The sequence below is a fragment of the Candida pseudojiufengensis genome (assembly GCF_024610245.1).
Source record: "Candida pseudojiufengensis strain CBS 10847 chromosome Unknown scaffold7, whole genome shotgun sequence".
Classification (NCBI taxonomy): Eukaryota; Fungi; Ascomycota; class Pichiomycetes; order Serinales; family Debaryomycetaceae; genus Lodderomyces; species Lodderomyces pseudojiufengensis.
The window spans coordinates 307,014-331,151 of NW_026261527.1; the positions used below are offsets into that span (position 1 = coordinate 307,014).

Consider the following 24,138-nt stretch of genomic DNA (forward strand, 5'->3'; position numbering starts at 1 on the left):
TCATTATCAACCAAGACACCATAGCATTCAACAGATACAAAACACATAATTTGACATGATGTCACAATAGAATGAATTTTAAACTATCAATACGACGAATCAATCCAAAATTTTTCATCTGCAAAAGATGTATATCAAGCACAACTTTATTATATGACAAAAGAACAAATTCAAATACAATATCACAATTATCAAATTTACAAAAGGGAAATGAAATAATTAAACATATTAAAGATTCATATACTCAAGGAAATATTACTTTCCTTGAAGATTATACAAAATCGAACAAAGAGGATCTACCGTCAAAATTTTTAAGAAAGAAAGTTCCAATTGATTATCTTTTAAAAGATTTAATTGAAATTATGATAAAGGGAGATATAAGTTTAATAACAAATAATATTCAAACATTAAAAGAAGAGAAACTTTGGCCTAAAAGATACATTATATCAACTGAAATCAATCAAATACGACGAGATTTTTTACATTATTTAATTAATTATAATCATTTATCATTAGCAACATCTTTGTTATTACAATTTCAACAAAATCATTTGAGTTATCATAAATCAGATATAACATTATTAATAAATGCTATAAAAAATAGTTCAATACGAGATTTTCCAATTAATTCATATTGTATATTACAGATTATTCAGCATTTTAATCTTACTACAATGGAATTATATAAATGTTTCCAATATTTAACATCAATTCAAATTGGTAATTATTATTCAAATTATTTATTTTTTAAATTACATAGAGAGAATATGTTGGTTGAGTTTAATTCAAAACAATTTAATAAAATTTTAATTTCATTATTAAATTTAAATTTGGAGAATCAAGATATTATAAAGTCATTACAAATTTGGAAAATTTCTAAACCTTTGATTCAAAATTTAAACCAGTCTCAAATTAAAGAACTTACGAATTTAATAGTCACCATTTTCAAACTTTATCATGATCAACCTAAGATAGAATCGGAAATTGAAAATTTACCAAATTTCATAAAACAAACATCTGAATTTTTGAATTATGACTTAGATTATTATTCAAACCATTCACCAACAAGTTTTAAAAATTTAATAAAAAATTTATCAAGTCCATTAAAAAGATCAACATTAACTTCATTATTAAAAGGATTTATTAAAATTGAAGATGAAATAAATGCTGAAAAAATTATAGAAACCATTTTCCAAACTTCAAATTTAAATCAAGATGAATTAAATATAATAGTTGAAAAATTACTAGCGGAAAATAAATTGAATGAAGCATTATCAATGATTAGAAGAATGAGTTTAGAAATTAGTAAAAAATCATATTTAACCATATTTAAAAAATTTGAAACCTTTGAAGACAATGATCAAAAAATATATGATTTTTATAAAGAATTATATTTAAAATTTATGAAATTGGATCCAGGAGATGAAGTATTAAAAGAATTTACAGTCTCAATAATTGAAAAATTATCCAAGATTGATAATAAACAAGCAACAAGATATTTAATTAAATTTATGAAACTTACAGATTTTCAAAACTATCAAATTAATAAAATTGAAAATTTTATAAATTTTCAAAAATATAATATGTTAAATGAATTTAAAAATTTAATTTCATTAGATCATTTTGCAATTGTTTCATGTCTTAAAATTATATCAAAACAGGCAGTATCGCAAAAAGATTATATAATTTTAAATTGGGTCATTAATGAATTTAGAAAATTAGGTTGGGAAATTTCAACAATTGTGGAATATTTATTGTATTTTGATTCAAATAATAATTTACGTAAAATGATGAAAAAGAGAGCTTTTATAGATGTTGATAGTAAAAATGCAGACGATTTAGGTTAGGTAACCATGTATATAAAACTGTAATATTACAAATAGATTCCAAAACAAAAAATATCTATTCTATTTACAAGTTAAGTCCACTATTTGAATCTCTTTTTATCTGCTTTTTTATCATATAATTTACCACCTCCAACAATTTCTTGAGCATTTTCACCCATTAATTCAAATAATTCTTGATCTTTAGCCTTTGCCGCATTTTTAGCTTTTAATTTTTGATTTTCTTCTTCTTCAATACTTAATTCTTTACTGTTCTCTTTAGACACTTCATTTTCTTCATCATTTGTAAAATTTGAATATTTTGTTTTAAATTTACCAATTTTTCCAGTTAATGTTAAATCAGAAGTATCTAAATCAGATCTATGAGGATTCCATTTTAAAGAATTTCTTTGATCATTAATCATTCTTATTTCATCTTTTGGAACTTGTGATCTTCTTTTTATTACTGATCCATCACTTAATTCAACTAATGTATCAAATTGATACATTATTGCTGGTCTTGCTTTACCTAATTTTATTTTTCTCATTACTCTACGAGAAGATAAATTTACTTCATTAGCCATTGAAATTGTTTGTTTGTGTCTTATTTGATGATTTAGTATGCATTGGTTCGGTATTAGCCTTCTCTGTATTATATGTGAGATCATTGTTGTGGAGATTCTGGTAGGGTATGGTAATGTAGTTTATCAAGTATATTGTCTATAGAGATTTTGGTACTCTGATATCTGAAAAATTTTGTTTCATATTTATTTAGTAGTGTAAATCAATCAAAACATTTTCTACTGTTATATTTTTTTTCCTTACTGTACTATTCCAACATCTTCTAACCACATCTGAAACAACTTATCATCGGTTAACTAAGATCAATTTCAATTCCAATTGGAAATCTACAAGCGACAAACATTCAAATTGATTTAAGTCTGTGCAAGAATGGCCTTTTCAAATCAAACACCAACAATTGTTGTATTAAAAGAAGGAACAGATACATCCCAAGGTAAAGGACAAATTATAACAAATATAAATGCATGTTTAGCTATACAAGATACTTTAAAACCAACTTTGGGACCATTTGGATCAGATATTTTAATAGTATCATCAAATGGTAAAACAACTATATCAAATGATGGAGCAACAATTTTAAAATTATTAGATATTGTTCATCCTGCTGCTCAAATGTTAGTCGATATATCAAGATCACAAGATGCAGAAGTTGGTGATGGTACTACTTCTGTAACTATATTAGCAGGTGAATTATTAAAAGAAGCAAAACAATTTATTGAAGATGGAATAAGTTCATATTTAATAACAAAGGGATATAGAAAAGCTTGTGAATTATGTGTTTCAAAAATAAAAGAAATTGCAGTAACAATAACCAAAAATGATAAAGATCCAAAAGAATTTAAACAATTATTAGAAAAATGTGCAACCACTGCTATGTCATCAAAATTAATAAGTAATAATTCACAATTTTTCACAAAAATGGTTGTTGATGCAGTATTAAGTCTTGATCAAAATGATCTAGATGAAAATTTAATTGGTATAAAAAAAGTTCCAGGTGGATCATTAGAGGAAAGTTTATTTATTGATGGAGTAGCATTTAAAAAGACTTTCTCTTATGCTGGATTTGAACAACAACCTAAGTTTTTTGAAAATCCTAAAATTTTATCATTAAATGTTGAATTAGAATTAAAAGCTGAAAAAGATAATGCAGAAGTAAGAGTTGAATTAGTTAAAGATTATCAAGATATTGTTGATGCTGAATGGAAAATTATATTAAATAAATTAGAATTAATTTATAAAAGTGGTGCAAATATTGTTTTATCAAAATTACCTATAGGAGATTTAGCAACTCAATATTTTGCTGATAGAAATATATTTTGTGCAGGTAGAGTAAATAATGAAGATATGGAAAGAGTTATAAAAGCAGTAGGAGGTCAAATACAAAGTACTTGTTCAAATATAACACCTCAAGATTTAGGTACATGTGAAAAATTTGAAGAAAGTCAAATTGGTAATGAAAGATATAATATTTTTACAGGATGTCCAGAAACTAAAACTTGTACATTAATATTAAGAGGAGGAGCAGAACAAGTTATAGCAGAAGTTGAAAGATCATTACATGATGCTATAATGATTGTAAAAAGAGCTATAAATCATTCTACAATTGTAGCAGGTGGAGGAGCTATAGAAATGGAATTATCAAAATATTTAAGAGATTATTCCAAAACCATAGCAGGAAAACAACAATTAATTATAGGAGCATTTGCAAAAGCTTTAGAAATTATCCCAAGACAATTATGTGAAAATGCAGGATTAGATGCTATTGAAATTATAAATAAATTAAGAAGTTCTCATGCAAAAGGTGAAATATGGTATGGAATAGATTTTCAATTAGAAAATATTTCAAATAATATGAAAAATTTTATATGGGAACCTTCAATTGTTAAAATTAATGCTATTGAATCTGCTACTGAAGCTGCTAATTTATTATTAAGTATTGATGAAACTATATCAAATGAACAAAATGAAAATAGTGGATTTGGAGGTGGACAACAACCAGGAATGGGTAGAGGTAGAGGAGCTATGTAAGTAGAGGAGTTATATAAGAGGTAGAAAATCTATTTAAGACAAGGAGAAAGTCTCAGTCCTTTTTCTTTTTCAATACATAGTCGGATTCAAACATAAGTTAAGGTAGTAAGTTAGTGGTATTAAAAATATAGAATTAATGATGATGAATGTACACTTTTTATTTTAATTGACGTATAGTCTTGAAAAACACTGAATTTTACTATACAAAGACAATGCCTTTGACTAAAGTCTTTTCTGATTATACTAAATACTATTTCCAAAGGTTTGTTTTAAGCCTAAAATTTGGAACTTGGAAATTACATATAGTCTACAATAATAAACACGAACAAATAATTTCTAACTTTAGAACTAATTAATATCTAAAGAGAAAATTTGTTGCTCTGGATATCAATAAAAAAATGTGTAAAATAGGTCGAGCACTAGCCTTTCTATCAAATGACGAAGAGGAGTTCCATTTGTACAATAATAAGCACTTGATTATTTGACTAGACTGGGACAATTTAATTACAAAAATGGGAAGGGTTGTGTATTAAATATAATATTTAACTTAAGTAAAGACGCGTATATATTAAGAATTAAAATACGAGAATAACAATTAAAAAAAAAAATCTGTAGATGAAAGGGATTAACTTCAAAAGATTAATGATGAGGTTTTTGCTCAAACTTTAAGGAATTTAACCAAGTGGTTGAAACTAAGCTTTATTCATTACCAGCTATTTTATTCGCTATAGTGTGTTTTCTTCATTGCAAGTAGTACTTTTCTAATTGATATATTGGAAATGATTCTAATATGTCAAAAAATATTATAATAAATCCGATTCTATTAACTAATTAAAAATAAGAAATACTGCATAAGCTTGTATAATAATTCGCGTAATAATTTTAATCGAAAAGAATCATTTGGTAGTTCTAGTACAGGTATGAATAATAATAGTACGGTTAATTCCATTCAATTTCTATTTTTACAACTTAAAATAAATTGTATAAATGTTCCAGCTATACAATTGATACAAAAGTTAAAGGTATAGATCCCATGCTAGGGATGAAGCGATAAATCTACAGTAGCTTTTGATAGCTTTGTTGAAGCTGTTTTTAATCACGCGAATTGAATTCTTAAACATTTATGTTGAAACGTATTAATGAATTGTAATAAGTGTCTTGCATTAGACTAATATAATAAACTCTCCTTTAGCCTTAAAATTCCAAATAAATAAAGTAAGACAAAATAACTCGTAAGTATTTTTAATTTATTTTCTTTCATAATTAGGACGCATATTTTGGTACAATACTGTCTTAAATATTAGTACGTGATTTTAAACAAGTCCGACCAAAAAATTAGTTTTTTGTACGTTTCGAGTATTATTCTAAACTATGAATTTTGTGTAATGTGAAATCGCGTATTATATTTTTTTTATTTTTTATTTTGTAAATCAAACAATCAAAAACTCCTTTTAACGAGTTTAAATTTACAATAGAAGTGGAACTAGGAGCAATTGATAATATTAGATAAATATATAGAGACATAGGGCAGTATCTAATTCACAAAATACTTGCATTTCTGTATAAAATTTAATTTTTGAATTAGAATCTATCTTTTTATTTTATTTTAATATTATCTAAGATATTGTGATATATTCTATATTTTATATATCTAATTCGAAAGGAAATAAATTCACGTTAATTAAATATTCTTCAATATATTATATTCATATATATATATTATCAACTATATTCCCATTTATAATTTTCAACTTTTATAGAATTAACACATCTATTTCATTTCATTTGGGATTCTTAGATTGATTTTCACAAGTGGGTAATTATTCAATTCATCTAAATCACCAAGGCATCTATACTTTAAAAATTATATGAAAATTATTTGAGAGAACCCATTATATCAATTAGTGTTAGATTCATTCATTCATTCATTCATTCATTCGTTCATATCATTCATTCATTCAAATTGTTATACTCTTGCATACTATATCCAACTTATACATTCATTTTACAATCGTTTTGAGAAGTTTTTTTGTTTACAACTCATTTTTACAACCATTTATAATTTTTACAACCAATTATCGTTTTTTAATTTCATTTTGCATTATACCATTATTAAATATTCAATTAAAGTATTAAACATTGATTGAATTAATTGAATCCGTACCTATTTGAGTTATATCATTTGCTTTTCATAATATCTAAAATTTTAATACTCTATATTTCATGTCAAATTATCAACAACAAAAATTAAATCATTATACCCAACCTCAACATGCTCAACAACATGCTCAATACCAACAACAACAACAACAGCAACAACAGCAGCATCACCACGTTCAACAGCAGTACCACCACCAACAACAACAACACCAAGTTCAATCACACCATCCCAATTACCACCAAAAACCAAGATATGGTCCACCACATAATATAAAACCTCGTCAATATAATATAATGTTAGAAATGTTAGAATCAAAATCAAATAAAATCTTAACACAAGAATATGAAAATGAAATATTAGAAACTTTATCAAATTTAGAAATTCAAACTTCAGTAAATTCTTCAATGATTGATTTACAACCTGAAATTCAATGGTTTATGAGACCTTTTTTAATTGATTTTTTAATTGAATTACATTCTTCATTTAAATTACAACCAAATACTTTATTTTTATGTATGAATATAATTGATAGATATTGTGCAAAAAGAATAGTTTTTAAACGTCATTATCAATTAGTTGGTTGTACTGCTTTATGGATAGCAAGTAAATATGAAGATAAAAAATCAAGAGTTCCTACATTAAAAGAATTAACAATAATGTGTAGATCAGCTTATGATGAAAATATGTTTGTTCAAATGGAAATGCATATCTTGGGTACATTAGAATGGTCAATTGGTCATCCAACTTTAGAAGATTGTTTACAATTATCAATAAAACAAATAAATGTTAAAAATCATTCAAATATAATACCTTATAAATGTAATTTACAAAATCAAATTCAAAATCAAATTTTAAAAAATGATTCTAATACAAATTCAAATTTAGATGGAAGTACATTATCTGCAGTTACAGCAATTGGAAGATTTCTTTGTGAATTATCAATGTATGATAAATATTTATTAGATTTTCCAATAAGTCTTATTGCAATATCATCAAATTTATTAGCTTGTTCAATGTTACAAATTCCAAATGCTTCAAATAATTTAAAAAATTTAATTGAAAAACATATAATTGATCCAAAGAGGAATTTATTAATCAAACAATATAAATTAAATCATCAAAAAAATTTACAAAATTTAAAACAACATCAACAACATCAACAAAATCAACAACGTCCTCAATTACATAGAATAAATCAACCTCAACAAAGTCAATTTAAAATTCCAAAATTTCCATTAAAATTATCAAATATAAATAATTTTTATCATCAAAATAATGAAAGTAATTATAGTCATCAATCAAATATAATGAGACATTCAAGTATTGATGATGATATAGATTTAGATTCAGAAGAAGATACAGATAATGATGATGAAAAAAATGAAGATGATGAAGATTATGTTTTAGAATATTCTGATCAATTTGAACGTTTTGACTTATATGATCAATCATTACCTGGTTATGATGATGAAGATGAAAAAAATGAAGAATTTGATGATAATGAAAATAATGAATTTAATGATACAAATAATACAACAATTGAAGATGACGATGAATCAGATTCAGATTCAGAATCAGAAGAAATTGAAAATAAATTTCCAGAAATTATAGGATCTTTTTTAAATGGATTTGATGAAAATAATTTAATTGTTATAAAAAAAATTTCATTAATTTTAATTTTAAATTTAAGTAAAGTTACTGAAGTATTAAATAAAAAATATGAATCTTTGGGTGTTATTCAAGTTTTAAAAAATTTTAATGATAAAAATTATAAATTAATTAAAGAAATTCATGAATTTGTTAATAAACAATCTATGAATCAAAATAATAATGGATCTAATCAAACTTCATCATCACAATCTCCATCACATGCACAACTTTCACAACCTTCATCACAACCCTCACAATCATCATCATCACAATCAATAGCAATATCAAACATCCTAAATAATTTTGAACAAATAGATAAAAAAATTATAAATTCAATTGAAAATTTAATAAATTATCCAAAAAATTTATCAAATCCAAATGATTTTTTAAAAGAATTTGAAATAAATACAAATTCTTTAAATTTATCTTCAACTTCATCACTAATGAATAATTCATCATTTTTATTATCTTCAACATCAACTGAATCAGAATATTCATTCGGGTATCAACAAAATCACCTCCAAATCCAAACTCCTAAATCAACATATCCTTTCAATTCATCATCATCAATTGATTCAATTCAGCAGCAACAACCACCTATAACTCCACCATCTGCAACATCTCAATATCTGATATTTTCAAATAAAAAATTATTAAATTCTTCAAATTCTTCAAGTACTTCAACAACAAATTTAATAGATTCAAATTCAAAATGTAATGAATCTCCTAATACTTCTGGATTTTCAAATTTATTAAAAACAAAATCAAAAATTAGAAAAAAATTAATACCAATTGTTAAGAACAATAATGGAGTCAGTGGAAATGGAGTTACTGTTGTTGGAAATAATGGAATTAGTGGTAATGGTAATGATAGTGATAAAGAATTTTCACCAATAAAACCAATTTTTACAAGTTCTTCATTAAATAATAGTTCTCCATTAATGCATCAAAATTTTTAGTAATATTGATTGGAATTAGTTATATATTGTCTGAAAGTTTTTGATATTTTCTTTTCATAATTTTGTATATTCAATGCATAAATGAATGAATTCATTTAATAGATAATTCCTTGTAGTTTATCGATTCTTCGATGTATGTCACTCATTTCTTTCAATTTTTATTGCTATTTTTTTTTTCTGGTTGCAAAATAAAATTGACCATTACACAAAGAGTAAGATGAAACAAAAAATGAGATAATGACGCGTCTTGTTGAAGGTTTTAATGAAATTTAGAATTAAACCAGGAGATTAGGTGAAAAAAAACAGAGGGAATAGTTTTTATTGAAACTTTAATGACTAGACTAAGGACAGGCGCAAACATTTTGATGTCATTGAGTCTTTAAATCTTCAACTTAGATTTGATCTGCTTTACTTTTATCATTATTTACTTGTTTGTGTGTTTCAAATTTGAATTTAATGCGAAAATTCTTCAATTTTAATTATTTTTACAAGCAATTTTCAAATGTAACTTTCTTGAAGCCTCTTGTTAATGTTGAATTAAAATATTGAACAGCTCCACCTTCTTGTTGAATCAAAGAATTATTGAACTGATGAATGACTTTTAACTCCTTCGTATATGTGTTTTGATCAATAGATCTAATAATTGACTAAAATTGGTAGAATCATAAACAGTTACACAAAAACAATATTGTGATTATTTTTTTTTTTTTTGATTTTTCTTACTCTCTCTTTAAAAATATTAATTTTTGACAACCAAATATCATTAATTAGTCTTTGACAACCAACATAGATCATATAACATCTCAACTCATTTCAGCCCCAAATCAATCTTGTCGTGCTCAGACTCCAACCTTACTACAATAATCCAATTCTAACGAATAGAGACAACTTTATCTAAAACTTACACTCGCTTTTTAATCCACAACAAATATAACTTCAATACTTTATGACAACATCAAAATCAGAAGATGAAGATATCATATATAAAAATTGGGTATGGGTACCGAATGATCAAGATTTGTTTACAAAAGGGTATATAACAGATTATTTAGAAGATGGGAAATGTAAAGTAAATATAGTTTCATCCTCAACACCAAATTCATCAACAACTCAATCAACAATTGTAATTGAACAATCTAAATTAGAAAATTGTAATCCTTCAAAATTTGATAAATGTAATGATATGGCAGAATTAACTCATTTAAATGAACCAAGTGTTGTTTATAATTTATATTTAAGATATTTAAATGATTTAATTTATACTTATTCTGGATTATTTTTAGTTGCAATAAATCCTTATAAACTGTTACCAATATATAATGAAACAATATTAAAACAATATAATAATAGCTCACTAAATTCAAAAAAACTAACCAAGAATCAACAATTACCTCCTCATATATTTGCTATAGCTGAAAATACTTTACAAAACTTATTAAGTAATAAAAAAGATCAAAGTATATTAGTTACAGGAGAATCTGGTGCAGGTAAAACTGAGAATACCAAAAAAGTTATTCAGTATCTATCATCAATTGTATCATTAAATAATCAATCTAATAATAACAACAGCAGCAGTCAACATCATCACCAAGATATAGATGATAAAATATTACAAGCTAATCCTATATTAGAAAGTTTTGGAAATGCAAAAACCATAAAAAACAATAATTCTTCAAGATTTGGGAAATTTATAAAAATATATTTTAATGAAATTGGAGAATTAACAGGTGCAAATATAGATTATTATCTTTTAGAAAAGTCAAGAGTTGTAAATCAATCAAAAAATGAAAGAAATTATCATATTTTTTATCATTTTTTAAAAGGTTATGAGAATTTAACAAGTTTAGGATTAAATAAAGATTTAAAAACATATCTGTATTTAAATGGAACAAATGATATAGAAAATATTAATGATTTTAAAGAATTTAATTTATTAGTTGAAGCTTTTAAAATTGTTGGATTTAATTCTAATGAGATTCAATTGATATATGAAATATTAGCTGTTATTTTACATTTGGGTAATTTAAAATTTAATTCTCATACTGCAGAACAAGCAAGTTTTACAAAAGATTCACCTATAGAAAAAATAGCTAATTTATTAGGTATAAAAACTTCAATTTTACTGGAAAATTTATTAAAACCAAAAGTTAAAGCTGGGAAAGAATTTATAACAAAATCTAAAAAATCAAATGAAGTTAAATTTTCAATTGATGCTTTTGCAAAATATTTATATGAGAAACTTTTCCAATTTATAATAAATAAAATAAATAAAAATTTAAATATTAATGATTCAACAACAAATACAAATGACAATTTCATTGGAGTATTAGATATTGCAGGATTTGAAATATTTGAAAAAAATTCATTTGAACAATTATGTATAAATTATACAAATGAAAAATTACAACAATTTTTTAATCATCATTCATTTATATTAGAACAAAGTGAATATTTAAGAGAAAATATTCAATGGGAATTTATTGATTTTGGTAAAGATTTACAACCTACAATTGATTTAATTGAAACAAGATCTCCAATGGGTATATTAAAATTATTAGATGAAGAATGTATGATGCCAAAATCGTCAGATAAAGAATTTATGCTTAAATTAAGTTTAAATTTTAATGGTAAAAATGCAAATAATAAACATAAAAAATTTCTTGAAAATAAATATAAAAATGGGTTTATTATAAAACATTATGCTGGTGAAGTTGAATATAATGTTGATAATTGGTTACAAAAAAATACTGATCCAATAAATGAAAATTTAATTCAATTATTATCTACATCTTCGAATCAAGATATAGTTGATAATTTTATACCGAATGATTCATCATCTACTACTACTAATGGTACTTCACAAAAATTAAAAACTGCATCTCAAAAACATAAAGATCAATTGAAAAATTTAATGGATCAATTAGAATCAACAGAACCTCATTTTGTAAGATGTATATTACCAAATTTGGATAAAAAATTTCAAAAATTTGATAAAAATTTAGTATTGAATCAATTAAGATGTAATGGGGTTTTAGAAGGTATAAGAATTACAAGAGCAGGGTATCCAAATAAATTAATATTTCAAGAATTTAATTTTAGATATTCAATAATTTATGATAAATTTCAATTTACAAAAAATGAAAAAACTAATGTTGAATTAATTTTAAAAGAAAGTGGATTAAATCAAGAAACTTATAAGATTGGATTAACTAAAATTTTTTTTAAAAATGGTATATTAGGTAAATTAGAAGCAATGAGAGATTTAAAATTAAAACATACTTTAACTCAATTACAAAAAGTTATAAGAGGTAATCTTATAAGAAAAGATATACTATCCAAAATTAAAAAATTACAATCAAGTCAAATTATTGCTAAAACAATGCAAACAATTGAAAATTCTCAAAAAAATCCTTGGATTCAATTATTTTATAATTTAAAACCTTTACTTGAAGATTCAATAAAAGTATATGATTCAAAAGAAATTCAAGATAATTTAAATCAAATGACTTTAAAATTTAAAGAATCTGAAAATTCAAAAAATGGTTTGTCAAAAGATAATGAAAACTTAAAATCTATAATCAAAAATTTAGAGGATGATATAATATCAAATAATCAAATTATAAAAGATAAAGATAATCAATTAATTAAATTTAGAAATGATGAATCAAAATCTTTAAAAATTATTAGTGAATTAGAATCAAAAATTAAATCTCTCAAGGAAACTAATCAATCTTTAACAAAAGAATCATCTATGTTAACTAATAGATTAAAAGAATTACATGATAAACATGAGACTAAATCTAATGAATTAGAATTAAATTTGAAGAATTATAATGATGTTCAAAGCGAATTAAAATCTTTACAAAATCAATATGAGGAATTTAAATCGAATAATAATGATGAGAAATTAATGTTGAAAGAGTTACAAACAAAGCATGAAAAGACTATAGTTGATCATGATGAGAAAGTAGTTAGTTTACAAAATTTAATTGAATCTTTGAAAGAAAACATTTCTTCTCGTGACAATACCATTAATGAATTAAATAAGAAATTAAACTCAAATGATAAATCATTAAAAGATGATAAATCAAAACAAGTTTTAGAAATTGATAATTTTAAAAATTCAATATCACAATTAAATCAAGATAAATCTAAACAATTAGAAGAAATAGAATTACTTAAATCACAGATTAAATCTAATGATCTTAAAAAATCAAAATATGAAGATAAGATAGAAGAAGCAAAAGAAAAAGTTTCAACATTAAAAGCTAAAGTAGATACAAAAACTAATGAAATAAATCAATACAAAAAAGAAATTAAAGAACTTAAATCTCAATTAATTTCAACTGAAGCACAACTTCAAAAATATAAAGAGAAAGAATTTGAAATATCCGAAATCAAATCTAATGAAACAAAACATCTTAAAGAATTGGAGACTTTACAAAACAAATATTCTCAAATTATATCTGATCATAATCAATTAAATAATGAATTTACTAAAATCAAATCAGAATTAGAACGATCTCAAAAGGCTAAAAATGAATATACTTCAACTATAACAAAATTAAATAATCAAATTTCAGATCTTCAAGAAGCTTATAGAAATATTGAATCAGAAAAAGAAAATTTACAACCAAATCCTCAATTTATGGATGAATATACTCATATGAAATTAAAATTAAATGAACAAAATGCTTTATTAAGAAAAGAAAAATTTGAAAATAAAAAATTAATTGAAGAATTACAATTAATTAAAGAAAGAGTAATGAATGGTTCATTATTAAGTAATGATATAACTCCCAAGAGAAGATCATTAGCTATAGGAGAAAGAATAAATCTGAATATAAATACATTAAATAAAGAAATTAATGATTTAAAATTAAAATTACAACAAGAACAAGCAAATTATCAAAGAGCTGAAAATTATGCTATAGAATTACAAAAGAAATTAAATAAATTAGAATCATCAAGAGGTTTAAATAATTCATCAGCAGGTAATTTAGATTATGAAAAGAAGATTAAAGATTATCAGAACCGAATTAATCAATTAGAAAATAAAATTGAAGGATTAATATCTATTGACTCATTAAGTGAAAGTAGTTCATCATCATCTCCAAATACATCATTAACAAGAAGTGAAAGTTTAGGTGGTAATTCATTATCTTTCCGTGGAGTAAATCAAGATTTTATTCAAATTTATCAAGATATGAATAAAACTTTAAGATCAACAAGAAATGAATTAAGTAATTGTAAATCAGAAATTTTAAGATTAAAATCATTATTAAGAGAATCAGAAGATGAATTATATTTAGTAAAACAATCAAAATTTAAAAGTTCAATGAAAGATTATGAACAAAATTTAGCTAATTTAAAAGTAAAATATGATAATTTAAATTCAAGAAATCAAGATTTAATCCAAGGTTTAGATTTATATAGAAAAAGATCTGATGAATATTTTAAAAAATTAGAATTAGCTGAATCAGCAATAATTATATCAAAAAGACAAGAAGATCAAGCAATAAAAGAAATGAATGAATTAAGAAGTCAATTAAGATTATCAAAAGAAGAAGCAAGAACTTCACAAATTATGTTAAAAGATTCAAGAAATAAAATTGAAAATTTAGAACATACAATTCAATTAAATAATTCCAAGATTGAAGATTCTTCCAAGGAAATTAATGAATTAAAAGATAAATTATCATATCATATCAAGAATTATGAAAATAAAGAATCTATTGAAAATTTGAAAGATGAAATTAGAAATTTACATAAAGATCTTAATTTTAAAACATCAAATGAAACAATATTAATAAAAGAAAATAAACAATTGACATTAGATTTAGAAGAATTACAATTGGTGAAAAAAAATTTGACTAATGAATTAGAAGAATCTGTGTTAAAAGAAGAAGAATTAGAGAATAAAGTTGTTGAATTAACTGATAAATTAAGAATATTGGAAGATTCAAAAATTTTAGATGAAAGAAAAATAACATCATTGAATAAACAAATCACAGGTTTAAAAGAATTAATACAAGAAATAAATGAAGAAAAAAATAAATTATTTGATACAAATGCCAAACTAGAAGAAGAAAAAAACCACTTAAATCATATTCTTGAAAATAAACAAACAGAAATTGAACAAAATCAATCAGAAATTTCATTTTTAAAATTACATTTAAATAATCAAAAACAAGATCAAGAAAATTTAACAAAAGAATTAAATCAATCAAAATTATTATCAAGTTCAGAATATAAAGATCAACAAAAATTTAGAAATGAGTTATTAATATCAAATGAAGAAAATTATTCATTGAAAAAAACAAATGAAGAATTGGTTAAAAAGAATCATGAATTAGAAGAAAAATTATATAGTAATGAACAAATAAAATATCTTGAAGATAAAATTAAAAATTTAACTAAAAATTTAGATTTAACAATTCAAGAAAAACATGAATCAAATAAAATTATAAAAAATTTAGAAAGATCAAACAAGACATTAAAAACTCAATATCAAAATGAATCAAAATTAAGTAAAAAATATAATGATGAAAATTTTAATTATCAAAATAAAATTAATCATTTAAAAACCTCGCTTGATTCTTTATATCAAGAAAATTTAGAAAAAGATTTAAATTTAAAAAATTTTGAAATTGAAAAAAATCAATTGAATGAAAATTATTTAATTTTACAAAAAGAAGTTTTAGAATTAAGAGAAAGATTAAATATTATATGATGATAATTTATAGAGTAAGTTTGATTTTTAGTCACGAATTAATATAATGATACCCGTTTAAAAGTTTAGGAAAAACTGTGTTTTGCAAATAAATTATCTCTATTGAATTTATACAATTTTAAACTATTTACATTACTTACATCTTGAGTTATACATATTGATCACAAAATTGTACTTATTGAAGGTTCATCACAATCATGAAAAGATTTTGATATCTTCTGGAACGGCAATAATCATAGTTGTACAGGCAGAGTTAGCTCTGGTCTAGAGCCACTATGATAATGTTCCCACAACAAGCACATTTTCTACCAGTATGGGTATACATATGCTATATTCAAATACTCTTTTACATTCTATGCTTTATTCAAAACCATGATTTCTTTTTTGAAAAATTTCTTGGTTCTTTAATTTCTGGACCATTAAATTTTCCAAGTCCATATTTTCTTAAAATATATTCAACATCACCAAATGATTCTCTATCACCTTGCATTACAATTGATGGTTGACCAGAACTTAAACCTTCTGAAGTTATAACATTTCCAGTTAATACTTTTTCAGCAATATTTCTTATATCTTTTAGGCTCAAAGATTTTATTTTCTCAACCATTTCATCAATTGTTGTAACTTTACCTTGACATTGAATTTGTCTACCTAAATCTTCTAATTTTGCTAATCTACTTTCAACATTCATTAATATAGAACTTGTTAATTGATTTTTAGCTCTTTTCAACTCTATTTCTTTTATGCCTCCTTGTCTTTCATTATATTCTAATAATTTAGATAATTCATGACTTATAATTTGTGATGATACATGACTTGCTTCAGGTACAAGACTTAAAGTTATACCAAATAATCCAGAATCTAAATATGAATGATTAAAACACATACAATTTTCAACAAATGGATATTTATTTAATACTTGAGTATATAATCTTGAAAACATTCCTTTTCCTGGTCCACCAGCTGAAAATGATGATCCTCCTCCTAATAATTTTTGTAATGTTGCCAAAGAATATAAATCATCATTTAATAATCCTGTAGTTTCAAATCCAATTTGTATATGATATAATTCTGGTTGATTTGCATATAATGGAGGTTGATGAGGTAATGAAATTTCTCCACCTGTATAATTTTTTAAACCTTTATTTGGTTTTATACCATTTGATTTCCAATCTCCAAAAGATTTTTCAACCATTTTTAAAGCAATTTCATGAGGTACTCCAACCATTGCTATAACAATATTTTGAGGTTGAAAAAATTTATTATGATAATTTATTATATCATTTTTATTTATTAATGGTATTCTTTCTTTTGGTGCAAATAATGGTAAACCTAATGTATTATTTTTATATGCAACAGAATGTAATTCTTCAGGTAATAATAAATCATATTTATAATTTAATTCTTGAACTTCATAATCAGCAGTTTGTAAAGTTTCTAGAAATTCTTGATCTGTAAAATTAGGATATCTTATAGTTTGAGTTATTGCTTCTAACATTTGTTCAACATCTTTATTAAATACACTTGCTTGATAAATCATACTTTCTCTTTGAGCTGAACTCATATAATTCCCACCTAATTTAGATAGATTTTCAATCATTTGTAATCCACTATATTTTTTAGTTGATTTCCATGAAAGTCTATCATGAATATGAGATAATCCTGGATTTTTTGGATCTTCATATCTTGATCCTGCATCTACATATGCTCCTAATGCACTAAAATGACCAGGAGTTGAATCAGTTACTAATTTTAATCCATTATTTAAAGTTGTCATTTCTAGATTCGGTGTAGATAATGTTGTAGTTGTTGCATAATATCTATTCGGTTTTAGTATCCTACTATTCCTTGATAGTATATTCAATCGTGAAATCATTATGTCTATCTAGAACTGGTTCAATATCCTTATCATGTATGTTTAAAGTAGTATTGTAATCTTGATCTACTATTGAATTTGTAAACTTTTCATATTCCGCTAGTTAAGAAAATTGTTATAGAGTAAACTTATATATGCAGTACAAAAGTTCCAATACCTTTTATTAATTTTAAATAAACACTATAAATCAAGTAAATTTACTTCATTCTCTGGTGAAACAGGAGAGTTGATAATGGGTGGTGTACTTGATTTAGATGGAGGTCTATCATCAAAAAGATCAATTAGTTCCTCATGATTTCTTGAATTACTCCCTTGTCTTGCGTGATCTATTGAAAAAAAATTATGTGATAAATTGGTTTTAGAATTTTGAGAGATGCTTTTTGGAGCTGTTGTTGCTTCTGTAAATTCTGTAAATTCATCGTCCTCATCGTCATTATTATCTTCCTCATCCTGCTTGTGATAATCAATTTGATTCTGCTTCGTCGGAGTATTTGTTCTATTCCTAAAATTTTCAAGATCATCAATATTTAACCCCTCAAAAGAATTGTTAATATTTGCTTCATTTTCCAAACTTTCCTTTTTACTATTGTTATCTTTGTTGTTCGACAAAATTGAATCGAGGTTCAGCTCGGCTAAGGATTGAGTTAAAGATTGGGTATCAGATCTATCATCGGCATCAAATACAGTTGTACTTTGTTTTTTGGGACTTAATGAGCTGTCTTTATTACTACCACCCAGAAACAATGACTGCATGCCAAATAAAGTTGATCTTTTTGATTTATTACTGGAATTAACCAGACCATTTTTGATAGAACTAGTCTCAATATCAGGTTCAATTGTGTCAGGTTTTTCATTCGATGTACTTGTAGCATTAAATCCAAATAGATTACCAAAAAAGTTACCTTTAGAACCTGCATTAGCTGTATCTTGTCTCAATGATTTTTCATATTCTTCTTCTTTTAATTTTAACTTTCTCAAATATTCCTCATAATCCCTTTTTTTCCTTTCATTAATTTGTTTTTCAATTTGTTCACTATGATGTAGTCTTATCTTTTGAATTCTTGAATGTATAAATTTGTTTGATTCATTCTCTATTGTATGAGCCAATCTATTTACTGATTTTTGGTCGTCAAATTTTAACTTCAACTTCTTTTGTAGTCTTGAAGCTTTGATATTTTCATCAGTTTGATTAAGGTCTGAGTCATTAGTTATATGTGTTTTGGTTTGATCTTGCAATTCACTCCCTCGTCGTATTCTTTTAAGTTGTTTCTTTCTTTCCTCTATATATTCATCGCTTGAAGCCCAAATAAACAATTTATTTGCTCGACGACTCAAGGTTGCTTTAGATTTATCATGAGGGGATTTTGAAGTTGATGCTGATGCTGAGTTTTGTTCTAACCAATTGCCTAATATTAAATGCTGTACTGTCTCCAAGTTTGAGTTATGCCATCGAATTACTTGAGTCCTATTGTTTGAATTTGATTCTGTATTAAGGAATTGAGGCGAAAGGCTTTGAAATGAGTTGTATAGTTTATTGCCTTTCTTTGAGGTTTGTAAAATTGATTCTGGATATTGATTTTGACCATGACCATCGTTTGAAATTGAATTGGATTCACCATTGTTAGTTTCTGTAATATTGAATAAAGACTTTAGCGCCTCCTCGATATCCACATTCTTAATTTTATTATCCATAACATGAAAGCCTGTGTTTGACTTGGTTTTAAATAAGTATTTTAATGAAACTGTATTGTGTCAAATGTCTGGACCTAATTCTAAATTTGAATTGAATCAAAATTGTACGCGGTAATATTTTGAATATTTTCATATCATCTTTAATCAAATCTACTTGATTTCATTGATACCAGAATATTGAAAAGATGTCAAATACAGCAACAATTACCTTTCCTCAATTCCCACAATACAAGGTTCTTCTCAGGCTATATACGAATGTCTCGAGGGAAAACATCAAAGAGATAAAACAACAATTAATTAATGCAAATACAAAATATGATTATTGTTTTCTAAATACACAGTATATTATATCACAAGAACAACTTAATAACAGTATCCATAAATCAATACTAAATTACGTAAATCAGACAATGCAGGCGAATAATTTAAATACTGAAATATTGTTAAATTTGTCACCAATCAACGTGATATCTGATGCCATAAAGCGATTTGGAATACTGGAAGAATGTTCAAATACGATAGTGATTAAAATTATGATCGATTCACCTGTAGATACAGGGGAGTTTGAGCAAAAGGTTGATGATATTATTCATGGGAACTCAATAAAAATTGACGATAATACCTTATTTAACTTGGTAGATATTTCAAAATTCAAAAAAATATATAAATTGAATGATGCAAAGATCTCCAACTCAAATGATAAAGACTTGCAAGGTACTTTAACAAGGTTGGCCATAGGCGCATCAATAATACGGGGACTTTGAAGTTTTTTATAATTAAGAATTTGTAGTCGTGAGTTGAAAATTGTTCATCACAGAAACACAAGATCAATATTCTGAGATAAACAAATAGGGTCTAGACAAATATTTTGAATGCAAAAATGTATAATCTATAGAATGCTCTAGCTTAAATATTAACCTTTATACAAAAACTGTTTTAGGTCGATTGTTTTAGTATTGACTTTAAAATTAGCAACAGGTGTTTTAAACATATTTTCATTCTGATCTTCTTCACTAATTTCACAATCATCTTCTTGACTAAATTTAAATCGATTAAGATTTAAAATTTTCATATCCAGTTTTTTCTGAATTGGACTGTCATGATATTGGGACGGATCCAATGAATCAATTATTACTTCATCCTGTTCTTCTACTTGGGATGCTGCAGATTTAGACATTACAGATTCCTGCGAATCATTATTACTTTTATCTTCCAAATCGTTGTCGGTTAATTCATCTAATATGTTTTCCTTATTGATATTTTGACTTGTAGGTGATTCATCCGGCACTTCAGAATCGTTAATTAAACTGGAGTCCCAACCGGCATGTTCATCAATAGTTTTATTTGGTGTAGGCAAAATGGTAACAGTGCAATTTTTTGTTGTCTTAATAGTTTTTTGATTTGGCTCTGAGGTGGTATTGATCGATTGTAAAGTAGATTTTCCAAAAAATTTGCTTGAAGAACTTTGAACGTTAGCTATATTAATGTTTTGTTGTAATTTTTTGATTTTCTTGGATGTAGGTGACATTTTGATTTCTCTAGTCCCTAATACAACACTGGGTCTTTTGAATGGTTTCTCGGGAGTTTTGATGATACTTTTTTCATTTCCTTCAGTTTCATTGATTGAATTAAGATCTGTTTCTTCCGTCACATTAACGGACTTTCTTGATATTTTCATTAAATCAAAAATTGACCTACCATTACTATTTTTGATCGCTGATTCTGATTTAGATCGCTGTGCCGATTCGCTTATTGTATTCTGATTGATTTCGGATGATAGATGAAGTGAAGATGATTTTAAACTAGCTAATCTTTGTTCTCTAGATACTAAAATTTGATGACTATTTGGATCTATGAAACCATTACAAATTTTCTTGCTTATGGTTGGGTCCAATGTCTTACCACAACAAGATTCCATTAATTCATAATCTATTTCCAATGATTCTGGTATATCATTCAAAGTTGACACTGTCTGACTTCGTGGATCAAATACTTTTTGAAATTGGAAAGCTAAATTTGCTTTTTCAACTTCTTGTTCGAAATCATTAGGTATTTTCTTGCCAGTTGATCTTAAAGCTATAACGACTTTTGATAAGGTAATGTATCTTCTCACAAATTGGAATGATGACTTCAATCCAAGACCGCTAATTCCCTTCGTATAATCACAACCATATACCATTGCAACTAATCTCAATTGCTCATCACTAAAAGAGCTTAAGTATGGAATGAATTTAACTTTTTTGAAATCTGATCTATTAATCTCAACACAACTTGCATCGTCTTTTAACTTTGTTATTAATTTTTGACAACCAAATATTAATAAATCTGAATCTTCACTTAAAATACCATCAACTACTCCAATTTTCTCCAAGTAAACCATTTGTGGATCAGCTTCATATGGTGCAACGACATAACGTATTTTAAGTCTATCCAATTCACACATTATTGATTTACACATCTGTGAAGTTACATATGCTGCTTTCATATAATGTTTCATTGCCAAATGAGGTCTTCCAGTTTCATTACATTTTTGAGCCAATTGTTTTGCTTCATTTCTAATATCTCTTCTTTTTTGATTTGTTTCTGATTTTGTTTTTAAAGAAGCACCATCAAATACAAAATATGGAGTTATTCCAAAATGTTGTAGCATTTGGATCTTATTCAAAACGAATGTTATGTACTTTCTTGTAGGTTTTCCTAAACATAGTTCCTCTGCACATGATATTAAAGCTCGATGTAGCCAACCATATGTATCTATTGCTAAGGTTTTACCTCTATATCGTTCAAGTGATACTGGATCTTGTATTTCCTTTAGTATTTGTAATAGACCACTAACTCCCATTTATGAATTTGGAGTGGTCGAGACTTATATTGTAACGATCGTTGGTGTTTATCTCATCAATATCTTGAAAGAGATGCTTGGTTGTTTTGATTTTGTAGAGAAAAATCTATCGCGTAGCGCGTACTAATCTTGGTTAAGTTTTTCCCCCTAGATTGTCGTCAAATTCTCACGAAAATTAAGTTTATCAAATTCGAATATCTAAAGAAAATCAAGTTTAGTTTATCGTTTATATATATTTTTCTACTGTAAATTACGATTCGAACCACCTATAGATATTGAGAATTGTAAACCGTTTTTAATTCCAGGAACTTCATCATTGTTTTTAAAGCCAAGTTTTGAACTAACATAATACCCTATATCAAAATTAGCCCAATTATTAAAATATTTTAATCCAAATCCATAACTTATGGCTGGATTTTTATCGTTCCATATATTGTTTTGATTATTCAATGATAAAAAATTTGGTAAAGCATTACCAATTAAAAATGTACCGTACATTCTTAACGGATTTGGACAAGTTATGAATTCACAATTTTCATTATTTAAAGTTGGAGCATATATAAAGTGTGGAATTTTTGAATAAATTGTTGCTTGAAGCTTATAAAACTGTAATCCACCATTTGGTTCAATACTATTCTTTTTGAAACCCACAAATGAGTAAGAACTATCATTTTCTGCTGCATTGTTATTATAGCCTCCGAGATAAAATTTGTCTAATGGATGTATTGGAAATTTTGAATTGAAAGAATAAATCCCACCAAATTCACCATTGAATTTAGTTGTTATGTAATTATAAAAAATAGATTTATATAAGTTGAAACCAAAACTGGATTTAAAGAATTCACCTCTATTCAGTTGATTATTTTGTTCTTGAACTGAACTTAATTCCGTTTTCCAATTAAAATTTATACCACTTGTAGGAAAGTTTTTTGTTAATGAATTAAGATAATTCAAATTTTCATATTTAAAAGTGTTCAAGACACTTGATTTTAAAAACTCTCCACCAAAAAATTTTAAATCATCTGAAGCCCCATCATCTATATCGAACAAATTTCGTTTATGCAAGGAAAAACCAGTGAAAATATTCAATTCCCTCCTTTTTTTATACAATAAACCAATTCTACCTCCCAATTGATTTTCTTTAAAATCTTGCCAGGCATGGTTGTTTCTAGTGTTGTAACCAACATCGATTAAAAATTTGAAACTAGGATTTTTCAATCCAGATATGAACTTCAAGTTGGTCAATAAATGATCATATGGTTTATACGGATTGTAATCAACTCCAATTGAAACTAATTCAGCATTTTCGTTGAAATTATTGTCAATATGATTTAATTTTAGATTCAAAAATTCTTCATTATTAAAGTTTAGGAAAGTTTCATTTATATTTAAGTTAATATTTGACAAGTCAAAAACAACTTTAGCCGGGAGGGATTTTTCATGATTGAAAGATGTAATATGAGCTGGAATATTGGAGTAATAATCTGGAGTCAATGTAATTCCTATATCTTTAAAAACCCCGGTATCTAATAAATGTTGGTGAGTTTCGGCTATTTTATTAGTCAATTGTGATAATGTATAGTCACCTTCTAAAAGCAATGGATTTAATAGTTTATTAAAAAAATCATAACTAAATGATTCACCTCCGTTAACTTCAACTCTTGTCAACAAAATTGGTTGTGATTGTGACTCTATTAATACATCTTGTTCAATTAATTTTGTCCTTAAATCCGGATTACTATCCACTATTAGTTCTGCCATGACAGGAATTCTTCAATAAAGTGATTATTTA

The 24,138-nt window shown here is 25.3% G+C and overlaps 10 protein-coding genes across 10 annotated transcripts; 5 read left to right on the forward strand and 5 right to left on the reverse strand. All coding sequences in view use genetic code 12, as the record gives it.

Annotated features, from left to right (window-relative positions):
• Positions 1-71: 71 nt before the first annotated feature.
• Positions 72-1,847, forward strand: KGF55_002115 (uncharacterized protein; the record flags this gene model as incomplete). Its single annotated transcript, XM_051756763.1, has 1 exon — positions 72-1,847. The coding sequence occupies one exon, from the start codon at positions 72-74 to the stop codon at positions 1,845-1,847; it is 1,776 nt and encodes a 591-aa protein (XP_051615103.1).
• An 80-nt stretch (positions 1,848-1,927) lies between these two features.
• Positions 1,928-2,407, reverse strand: MRPL36 (mitochondrial 54S ribosomal protein bL31m; the record flags this gene model as incomplete). Its single annotated transcript, XM_051756764.1, has 1 exon — positions 1,928-2,407. One exon carries the CDS (start codon positions 2,405-2,407, stop codon positions 1,928-1,930), a length of 480 nt encoding a protein of 159 aa, XP_051615104.1.
• Positions 2,408-2,774: 367 nt separating this feature from the next.
• Positions 2,775-4,433, forward strand: CCT7 (chaperonin-containing T-complex subunit; the record flags this gene model as incomplete). The annotated part of the gene is made up of 1 exon (XM_051756766.1): positions 2,775-4,433. The coding sequence occupies one exon, from the start codon at positions 2,775-2,777 to the stop codon at positions 4,431-4,433; it is 1,659 nt and encodes a 552-aa protein (XP_051615105.1).
• Positions 4,434-6,656: 2,223 nt separating this feature from the next.
• Positions 6,657-9,203, forward strand: CCN1 (Ccn1p; the record flags this gene model as incomplete). Its single annotated transcript, XM_051756767.1, has 1 exon — positions 6,657-9,203. One exon carries the CDS (start codon positions 6,657-6,659, stop codon positions 9,201-9,203), a length of 2,547 nt encoding a protein of 848 aa, XP_051615106.1.
• A 946-nt stretch (positions 9,204-10,149) lies between these two features.
• Positions 10,150-15,936, forward strand: MYO1 (myosin 1; the record flags this gene model as incomplete). The annotated part of the gene is made up of 1 exon (XM_051756768.1): positions 10,150-15,936. One exon carries the CDS (start codon positions 10,150-10,152, stop codon positions 15,934-15,936), a length of 5,787 nt encoding a protein of 1,928 aa, XP_051615107.1.
• Positions 15,937-16,300: 364 nt separating this feature from the next.
• On the reverse strand, positions 16,301-17,713 carry MAS2 (mitochondrial-processing protease subunit alpha; the record flags this gene model as incomplete). Its single annotated transcript, XM_051756769.1, has 1 exon — positions 16,301-17,713. One exon carries the CDS (start codon positions 17,711-17,713, stop codon positions 16,301-16,303), a length of 1,413 nt encoding a protein of 470 aa, XP_051615108.1.
• A 279-nt stretch (positions 17,714-17,992) lies between these two features.
• KGF55_002121 (uncharacterized protein) lies at positions 17,993-19,504 on the reverse strand (the record flags this gene model as incomplete). The annotated part of the gene is made up of 1 exon (XM_051756770.1): positions 17,993-19,504. One exon carries the CDS (start codon positions 19,502-19,504, stop codon positions 17,993-17,995), a length of 1,512 nt encoding a protein of 503 aa, XP_051615109.1.
• A 410-nt stretch (positions 19,505-19,914) lies between these two features.
• On the forward strand, positions 19,915-20,268 carry KGF55_002122 (uncharacterized protein; the record flags this gene model as incomplete). The annotated part of the gene is made up of 1 exon (XM_051756771.1): positions 19,915-20,268. The coding sequence occupies one exon, from the start codon at positions 19,915-19,917 to the stop codon at positions 20,266-20,268; it is 354 nt and encodes a 117-aa protein (XP_051615110.1).
• A 149-nt stretch (positions 20,269-20,417) lies between these two features.
• On the reverse strand, positions 20,418-22,346 carry EXO1 (Rad2 family nuclease; the record flags this gene model as incomplete). The annotated part of the gene is made up of 1 exon (XM_051756772.1): positions 20,418-22,346. The coding sequence occupies one exon, from the start codon at positions 22,344-22,346 to the stop codon at positions 20,418-20,420; it is 1,929 nt and encodes a 642-aa protein (XP_051615111.1).
• A 240-nt stretch (positions 22,347-22,586) lies between these two features.
• Positions 22,587-24,107, reverse strand: SAM51 (Sam51p; the record flags this gene model as incomplete). Its single annotated transcript, XM_051756773.1, has 1 exon — positions 22,587-24,107. One exon carries the CDS (start codon positions 24,105-24,107, stop codon positions 22,587-22,589), a length of 1,521 nt encoding a protein of 506 aa, XP_051615112.1.
• Positions 24,108-24,138: the final 31 nt, after the last annotated feature.